The sequence below is a fragment of the Agelaius tricolor genome, unplaced genomic scaffold, assembly GCF_023055355.1.
Source record: "Agelaius tricolor isolate 1412-34295 unplaced genomic scaffold, bAgeTri1.0.p SCAF_22, whole genome shotgun sequence".
Classification (NCBI taxonomy): Eukaryota; Metazoa; Chordata; class Aves; order Passeriformes; family Icteridae; genus Agelaius; species Agelaius tricolor.
In genome coordinates this window covers 11524110-11533974 of record NW_027269282.1, presented here as the reverse complement: position 1 = coordinate 11533974, position 9865 = coordinate 11524110, and the positions used below count along the sequence as shown (strand labels likewise).

The 9865-nt window shown below is 41.8% G+C and overlaps 1 protein-coding gene across 1 annotated transcript; it reads left to right on the top strand.

Moving 5' to 3' along the window:
- The first annotated feature begins 271 nt into the window (after positions 1–271).
- Positions 272–6805, top strand: TEX36 (testis expressed 36). Its single transcript, XM_071446258.1, has 4 exons — positions 272–407; positions 1291–1422; positions 3083–3163; positions 4479–6805. The coding sequence occupies exons 1-4, from the start codon at positions 360–362 to the stop codon at positions 4749–4751; spliced, it is 534 nt and encodes a 177-aa protein (XP_071302359.1). The 5' UTR covers positions 272–359; the 3' UTR covers positions 4752–6805.
- Positions 6806–9865: the final 3060 nt, after the last annotated feature.

Below are 9865 nucleotides of genomic sequence, written 5' to 3'. Positions count from 1 at the left end.
AAAGCCATTTTCAAAAGAGGAGGAAGTTCCATCTTAAAAATTCTTTCTCTAACTTCCTTTGGGTTTTCCTCAAAACCAGCTCTCCTTTCCCCACCCGTTCCTATTCAGGCAGTCAAGTGTCGCTGAAGCGATTGTAGAGAACTGATTTCTTTCCAACATTCAATCCTCCGAGGAGCTGTTATTCCCCTCTGCGCTGCAGCACAGCAGCAGCAGCAGCGCTGCTCCCGGTTGTGTGGATCTCCGGGAGGGCTCTGAGGTCACAGGGGAGGAGGTTCCACAGCCCGGCCGCCCCCCGAGCGCGTCTCCAGGGAACCGCGGTGGCGCTGGCAGAGTGACCGCAGCGGCAGTGACATCGAGCCATGGCTAAGGACGGGCCGGAGCACAGCGGGGGGCACAGTAGCGACTGGGTAAGGGCCGAGCAGGAGCCCCCGTGTCCCCCACAGGGCTCCTTGATCCCTAAACTCTCAGAAAAAGCACCGTGCTAAGGGTGGCTTTGTCCTCTAGTCAGGAATGAGTCTTCCCATTCCTGAGGTTTACAAGGAAAGTGTCCTACGTATTCAGTGTGCAAAAGTTCTGGCTTGTTAACCAACCCTGGCTGGATTTTTCATCCCCCCCCCCCCCCCCCCCCCCCCCCCCCCACAAAGTTTTCCAGCAATGCTGGAGGTCTCTTATTTGATAGTTAGCCCTGGTTGATTTACCTTCTCTTCTGGAGAGCTCCAGCCAAGGTTTGCCTCAGTTCTCGCCTCCAGGAGAGCGCTGTGATCCCATCAGAAACGCTGGGCTGGGACATGTTGGCATCCCAGGGCACTGTGACACTGCTGGCACAGGCTGCTCCTCACTCTCTGAACCCTTTGGCCTGATGTTGGGTTGAGCTGTTCCCAAAAGTTTTGTGCTTTCAAACTTGTACTACAAGTTTGTACATGTAAAAGCATGGGGAAGGGGGGTTAGAAGGTCGTTGTTTTCCTTGGTGGTTATTGCTGTGTGAACAGTTTCCAGAAAGCTCCTGGACATTCTTGTCTTGAAGATTCCTAAAATTCTTGTCTGGTTGTTTTATCTACGTTTGAACGTCTTTATGGTAGGGTTTGCGTTGTGTGTGTGGGAGACTCCTCATTTTTCCAGGCGCCACTAGGTGCTGCTGCAATCCAAGTAATAAAAAAGAAACGGGAAAAAACCATTTTGCCCACATTTCTGATCAGATTTATTTGTTATGTGGGTTTTGTTTGTTTTGGTTTTTTTTTTTTTCCCAGCTGGCTTTTATTTTAAAGGCTCATAATCTTCATTATTTTTTAGTTCACTCACGACGGACTGGAGCTGGGCGAGCTGGAATCAGTAACAAGCGCTTCACTAAAGCATGTCCTGAACTCCGTAGCCGCTGTGGGCCAGGAACACAGGATGCCGCTGCAATACAAAGCTCGGGTGCAGGTGAGTTCCTGTGCAGCGCAGCCGATTTTCGGAGCTCTTTTGCAAGTTGTCACTCGCTGAGTTGTGAGTAAGAGCAGCACTCGGGGTCCTTAGCGGAGCAGTCACAGCGGGCTGGCAGACTTTGTGCCTCGGGGGATGGAGTGATTGCTGCCTGTGCGGCGGAAGAAACATATTTCCCTGTTATTCACTCATAATTTTAGTTGCTCCGAGTCCTGCTGTATTACTGCTGATTTTTATTATTGAGACACCGAATACATTATGATCAATCTCAGCCCACAGCCTGTGCGTAAAGAAGGTTTAATGGACATTTGATCAGCTGTTTGGCAATGAACGTTGGAAATTCAGTATATTCACACAAAAGAGTGTTCTTTTTGATCATTAAAAAGTTAGAAGCTCCTCATTTCAAACATTTTTAAGGCTTGATTAAAAATGGGACTTATGAAAAATTTTGTGATGAAAGGAAATACAGTATTTTTAAAAATCACAAGTATTTAAAAATTTGCAGTGTTGTAAGCACCTTTTCATGTCCTTATTTTATCATCACACTGAGCTTTGCTTTACCCACCCGCTTTGGGCACCGAACATTTTCTATTTTCATTTTCTATAAGCACAGCAATTACAGTGGGTTCATTTCACTGGTTTTGCTATAGTGAAGGGCAGAAACGAAGGGCTTGGAAGGAATATTTAAAAGGGAAGCTTGGGACTATGAAAAGGAGATTATACTGTAACATGAGTATACACTGTGTTAATATTACATCCACCTTTCTGTGGAACACCTGGCCTTAGCCACTGCCTGAAAAGGGTAGGTTTTATCAACTGGTAAATATACCTAAAAAAAAAAGGAAGAGAACCTGCCTAGTAAACCAATTATCCTGAGATCTGACCATGGAGCTGACCCCGTGCAGGCACATTTTGTGAATCTTCTTGCTGGATCAGGCCTCCAGTCACATTGATCTTCAGAACTCATTCAGGTTCCCCTATTCTTGAAACACTTCTTTTAGACTGTGTCACATTAAAACTTCCTTTTCTGTTTGGAGTGGAATATCACAGTTGGGATATTGCACTGATAACATTTAAAAAGTCAGATATGTTCAGTATTTCTAAAATAGCACTTTTTGCAGTTGTCTTTTTTTTTCTTCTGAAACGCTGCTTTCATTTAGAGACTGGATGAACATTATGTTAAAGAATGAGATTATAAATTAGCTAAGTAATTAATACCTCTTCAGCTTCCCCTGCAACAAGCAGTGTCCATGACATTCAGTTCATAAATCACAGACTAATTCAGTTTTGAGGTCCCTTTTGTAGTTTATTTTAATTAGCTCTAGGCCTACTGCTAAATCAAGGAAGGCAATCCTGACATATATCTAGCATTTTGCTGCTTTGCAGACAGAATGTATCATTTCTTATTTGAAAATTCGCACTTTTATATTAGTCATGTATATATTCAGCAAATCCTCCTGGTCATTTTATTTAAAAAAAAAATTAAAAGTCCACATTATGGCTATAAAATCACGTGTAGGTGAATATTTAATATAGGAATATGACTTCTGTGCTAGAACAAAGGCAGCTGTAATCTCACAATATGAGAATAAAGACTAATAGACTCCAAACAGAGTTTAAAATTCTCTTCTTTTTTTTACTATAATTTCTTTTCTTGCAGAAAGCAGGAAACAACAATTTCCCATTCTCTTCTCATGACAACAGACACGACATATGCAATGCAGTCGAGTATTTTGACCTGGTGAGTACCCAGCACTGTGACAAATCAGGCAACTTCAGATCTATTGGTCTGCCAGAGATTAAACACAGCATCTTTTCTGTCCCCTAAAAAAAAAAAAAGAAAGAAAAAAAGAGAAAATAGATGCTAAAACTGTGAGAAGAGAAAAATGTAAATAGCAAAGAAAAATACACTTTTTATTAGTAGAGGGCTGGAACATCTGTGGGACTGTCACAGATGTGCAGCAGCACATACAGTCATTGAGGATGGTGTGATTCAAAGGGAAGCAAAAAGCCATGATTTGGGTCTCTGACATTTTCTGATATTTTCTAATATTCCTGTTTTGGTTTGGTACCCAGTTAAATGTCCTATTAGTCTGCTCTAAGTGATTTGCCTTGCAATGAATTTCTGTAGATATCTCAGCAACTTCTAATTTGCGGTCCCAAATATTTGGTTCAGACTCATCTTTATCATAAATTTAAACAAAATCCATAGGATACCCACAATATATCTCAAGAATGCATTATTTGAATTCTTTACAATACACCTGTTTAAATGTATGCTGCAGAAGCCACAACTTTGACTAGAATTAAAATTTTTTTGGGGCTTTTCTCTGTGGGCAACGCTTCCATTCCCCTTAGATTGTTGGTATTGTTCCAGGCAGCAAAAGAAACAGTGCAGTTCACAGGATAATGAGTAAAGGAGGAAGCAGTGAATTGTGATATAGGGAGTTTGTCTGATTTTGGGCTCTGTCAGGCCTAGACTTTTTGGAATTCATTATTCACTGAGTAACCTCAATTTCTGTGCACTTTGGGCAGTGTCTCATTGTTTTAGAGATACTGATCAACCATAATTCCAGCTAAATTTCCTGCGAGCTGTGGAGTGTGAAAATCAGGCTCTGTCTTTCTGTGTTTGGACACACAAGGGATAGCACTGAAGATTCAGATTTCATGGTCTGTCTCAGTTTCTTTATTGCAGTCCAAACCTAGAATTATTAACCTATTTCTATGGGTGCCTCTGAAGATTAATTTAGCCAAGTAAAATAGCCTTGAGTAGCTGGTGTGCTACAGAAATGCAAAGTAAAAGTGGTTTATTAGCTCTGAGAGGTGGAAGGTCAGCAGATTTCCCATTATATATGCAACCAAAAATGTTCATACAGGCAAGTCTGACAATATTATTTTTAACTTGCTAAAGGTCGACCGTGAGTTCTTGCAGTCACTGCGGTAACAGCTTCGTTCACTTCCCAGTGGGGCAGTGACTGTTACAAGATTCATCTGTGAAGCTGTGACTGGAAGTCATATGGTTGCATGAATTTTAGTTTCCTTTTTTTTTCCTGCAGGGCATGGGCGTGAGGAAGTTGGACCCAGAGAAGCAGAGACAGAACTCCCATAACTTCTTTGAGTGGTCTCGCGCGCCGGGCCGGAGCAGCCGCGAGGGCTTCGTCACCGTGTACCAGAGCACGTTTGTGTCGGGTCAGAGCCCCGGGAAGGAGGAGCAGTCCCACAGGCGCTACCCCAAACACCACTGCCAGAGCCACAGCGACCACAAACAGAGCTCCAGCAAAGCTGCTACTGAGGATGAGAAAGCCCTGAAGCCATCCCAGACATCTTAATCAGCCGAACACCTCTGGAACACCCCACCGAGCAAATGTGAGCTGTTCACCACTCAGACCAACGGTGGAGGAATAAACATTTGAGTGAAGTGCATGTGGCAGTACGTTGAGAGTTCATTACCTGATATTAATCTGAGAACATAATTCTAGAAAACCTTTAAAGAAGAGGAGCATTATAAGGAAAAACAAGATTGTGCATATTTTTAGACATCTGTCTGCTAGAACACAGATAGGGATTGTGCTTGTGTTACCTGATACTGGTTGACCCTCATCTTGACACAAAAGCTCCTTCAGCTTCTGAATCAGTGGCAGGGCTGTACCTCAGGCAGCTGACAGCTCCTCTACTGACACAGGAGCATAATGGACCTGGATCCTTGAGGGGTTACCACAGCAGGGAGCCAAACCCCTGTGTGCTCAGGCAAGAGAGAAACATTTTGGAGAGGTTTCATGGCCGAGAAGGCAGGTGACCAGCCATTAGAGAAAGCAGAGAAAAAAGAAGCTGTGCTTTAGATTGCTGTGCAAAATCAGTGTCCTGTTTGGTAAAAGCACAGCAGTTGTAGAAGTGAAAAAAGAAGGAGTGCTGTGAACAACATTTGTGCACTTAAAATTTTGATTCATGGCTGTAAGAGGGAAAAAAGTTGAGCTGAAGTGAAAGGTTGCATGGAGGTTTGAGTTTGGGGTGAACTGGATCTTAAAAAGAGCTCATGATTTTATAGTTGCATGTCCCCAAGGAAGATAATTCAAACCCAGTCCTCCAAGCACTCTTCTCCCAGAATATTCCCTGATGGTAGGATGTGGCAGGCAGTTGAGTCACACCTAGAGTCAGACCTCCAGATGATGTGTTTTCCTCTTCTGGATCATTTCCATTAATATCAATAAAATAATAAGCTAAGCTATGTGTCCTAAAATATCCTACAAATAAGCTTGTTGCTATGCAAAATAAAGTTGACTTAAAAAAAAAAAATCAATCATAAGTTTATGAGATAATTTCCTTTTTTTTCAAGATAAATGGAAATAATAAATCCTTGACCCTTACAATTCCCTGCTTTGTAAGAGCTGCCTTGAACATGAACTCAGTTAAAAAATGACATTTCTGCCTTTCAGTGAACAGATGCATTTTTGGCTATCAGCATGCAGTGGCTGAAGGCCTTTTTGTGTGCCATCAAAATAGATGGGATTAGATTCCCCAAACGTGTAGCATGTTTATTAGCACATGTTGAAATAATAAACTCATTTTTTTTAATGGAGTTCCCCCTCTTAGCGTTCTTGGGGTGCTACACAATACATCAAAATCCAAAACATCAATGAACAATGTAAAACCAAATAAAAAGCCAAGTAACATAGTGCTATTAAAAAGAATTGCATTTTCTCAAAGTAAAGACAGCCTGCCTGACAGCTCCAGAGTCAGAATTTCCAGAGCTTTAGCCAACAGTTTCATCCCCAGACTGATTCAGAACTGCAGTGTGTGCCAGTCACATGGTGAATGAAGTGCCCCATGCTGTTTGGCAAACTCCAAAGGGCAATCTTGGACCTCCATCAGAAGGAAGGAGCACATTCTTGTTCCATTAGTAATGTTTATCTGTGGTTTAGCATTACAACTGGATGTGGTGAAATAAATTGCTGGAGTTTGTTATGCCTTAAGACACCAATAAAAACACTCCAGATTTCTTTTTTTCCCCTCTTTTTTTTTTCTTCCCATTTTTGGTTAAAATGTGGCTTTTAAAAAAGAAAAGAAAGTACCTGTGTATTAATACATATTTTCAACTATATTGTAATAAGGATTGCAGAGGAGAAACTGAAGAGATCATGAATCCCTTATAAACTGAAATAAACTGTGGTGGGTTGAATAAAGCAGGTGATTCCCACATATCTTATGCTTTGCCAGTGTTTCTTGGGTAAATAACAGGATACACAATACACTGAATTTGGAAATGAATCATGAATTCCTCAGATAAATTTGTGTACTTTGGATAGAAACCACCAGTTTGTTTACTCTTGGGATAATACTGTCTCTGTGAGGAAGGTCCTGTTGAATTAAAACAGTTTTGAACATACATTTTCTTTTGTTTGTTTCTTTGGGAATGGAAGAAAATGAACTAGGGCTGATAACTCCCCTGAAATGTTCAGGTCAGTGCAGGACAGTGCTCTTGGCTGGGAGCTCATTGGGATCAGATGGGTGTAGGTAGGCTCAGCAGAATGATCATTCTGTGGCTTAAATCAGCCAAATACTGTTCTAAGAGCTGCTGATAAGGATGGACTTTTTTTTTTTTTTTTTTTTTTGCATTGTTATATTTAAAAAATCAAACCCAAACACCCTCTTTGCAGAAACAACAGCCTTCATCCTCCAATCCTTTCCAAGGAGTATTGGTGTCCTCTGTTTTTTTCTCCTGCACCTGCATCAATGTAGGGACTGCCTATGCAGCATTTTTAGGAAATCTTTTTTGTGTTAATTTAAAAGTGTTTCCATTGTGTTACTTTAATTCACAGAACAGAAACAAAATCAGTTTTAAAAAGTTAAACCAGAGGGCTGAACAGGCTCCCCAGGGAATGGGCACAGCCCCAGGAGGGTTTGGACACGGCTCAGGCACAGGGTGGGATTGTTGGGGTGTCTGTGCACGGCCAGGAGCTGGACTGATGATCCTGTGGGACCTTCCAGCTCAGGATATTCTGTGATTCTGTGATTAGAAGAGCTGAACTGAAGAGTTTCAGCTTTGCCACTGAAGTTTCCATGCCCAGCTGAAGCCCCTTGGTTCTCAGGTGGCCCCTGGAGCTGTGCTGGTGACAATCTTGTGCCTGTTCACTGTGTTATGTTCACTGCTTTAAACTGTGCTTGGTTTTCTTTCCCTTCTTTCTGTCCTGCTTGCTGGTGAGGAGATGTGAGGACATGGTCTCCCTCAAAGCTGCTGTTGCTCAGCCTGTGATGCCCCTGGTAAGCTGGATGTCCCCTTCTATAGCTGTGTCACTTGTGAGGTGTTGTGACCAATGAAAAGCTGTTCACAATCATTAGAGACCCTGGTTCTATGAGGGCACACTGGCTTTGGTACAATAGGAGGCAAAATGGAAATTTTGTCTTTTGTTTACTTGGTGTCTAAAGACTTAAAGAAGTCCTTAAAGCTGGGGCTGTGGGGAGCACTGGAAGGGGGAGTTCTGCTGCAGCTGGAGATGGTAATTCAGTGGGGATGCAGCAGTTTGACTTCCAAGTCATCTGCTTTAATCTAATCACTGTGTTGATAATCTAATCACTCCATGTAGCTGAAATGTTGTTCCTTAGCTTGTACTCTCAAGGTTAGAGTGAAGAAACTTGGTGTGGATGTGGCACTGGAGATGAGCCCATTTCCTTCCCTGTGCTGCACAGTTTCACAGTGACAATTCTGTTCCAGCTCTGCCTAAACCCAAAGCTGATGCTCATTTATTTACAGGGATAGAGTTCATGTGTGGATGATATTAAGCTTCTTTAAGTACTCTTTTGCTGGTCTAACATTTCCCTAACTGAGGAAAATATTGGTATAACTGTGGTGGTGCTGATGTTGAACCAAGAGTACAGACAAGCCTGTATCTAAAGGAAGTGTTTATGTTGATACACTGACCACACTGGTTGGCAAGAAATGAAACTTCTGAAATTAAGTAGAAACTTCTTGGGGATCTCTATCTTCAAGCCACAGTACACAAAGATCATCATCATCATCATCATCATTATTATTATTATTACTATTATTACTATTACTATTATTATTATTATTACTACTACTAGTACTACTACTACTATTATTAATTTTCCCTAAGACTCCTGCTGCTGATACCTTATCTAAGGAGCAGTAGATGGCAAGGACAGAGATCCATTCCATTCTGGAGTGGGAAAGAACTATACAGAGCTGCCTCATCCCAAATTTTTTGGTTTATTCCTACTTCCCCAACAAAGTAATAAAATAACTAGCTGTTAAAACATTGCCTGTGGAATATCTAATTAAAGGGAAGTCCATTCAACAGGGAAGCAATCATAACTGATCTTAAATCGGATGTTTAGCCATAGTGGGTGTGAGTGAACCAGTAAAACACCCAATTTATTTATGGTTTGTTTTGTTCAGCTGCTTTTATGAAGATCATGTTACCTCTTTTCTGGTCAAGCTTGTTATTCTTCAGTATATTCACCTGAAAGTGAAATATTTCAAATTGTCATTTTTGAAATGTGATGTATTGAAAAAAAATGTAGTTCGAAACAGGTAAGTTTAATTCAAAGAGAAGGAAAGAAGTGCTCAGAGGAGACCTCTGGGACTGCAAGGACTGGAAGTCAGGAATTCAGGAATGGCTGCTCACAGGTGAGTGCCCAGCCCCATGAACCAGGGAAAGCCCTGGGCTTTCTCACAAGGCCAGTGTTCAACTGCTGCTAACAAAATGCAGACCAGGTAGAGGGTGGTGGTTTTCCAGGTTGCCTGAACCAGTTCAGAAAATCAGAAGAGTCTTAGGAATACCTTTTCTTTTCATTCCTTGCTGTGGGATCTGTAGAAATAGTGCTCACAGAGCACTACTCTAATAGCAACATGTATGTCTGTGATCCTTTTCAATATTCTATGGAATGACAGATTTTGTAACTGAAACAATTCCATGAAAGTAGATTTAAAATGAAGGTCTCCCATCCCTCTCTCACCCCATTGCCCCCAAAAAGGAAGGGGTTGTGTTCAGGCTGCCCAGGACATTCCAGCACCTACAAATGGCAATGTTAATGTGCAAACAGAGCAGCACAAGTGTCAAGTCCCGTGCCTGGATGTAAACTCTTGTGGGCTCAGGCCCTATGGTATTAACCAGACACTCCAATGGCATTGTAGGCATGCATTAATGACCCTAAGTGACCCTCCTCATCTTATTGCTTAATTAATTAATGGCCCTGTGGCCCATTGGCAGGGCTCTTTTTCAAGCTGTGTCTTCCCTCACAGGGAAATCAGATGCTATATGGCTCTGTCTACTTATGGGAAAAGGCAAACCCAATAAACAAAGTGTAATTTCCTGATTCCCCTGGGATATAGTGATTCTTTTAAACAATGCTTCTTCAGTTGAGTTGAAATTAAAACCCAGCCTGACCAATATATTGTGGAATATTTCATGGTTAAGCACCAGGT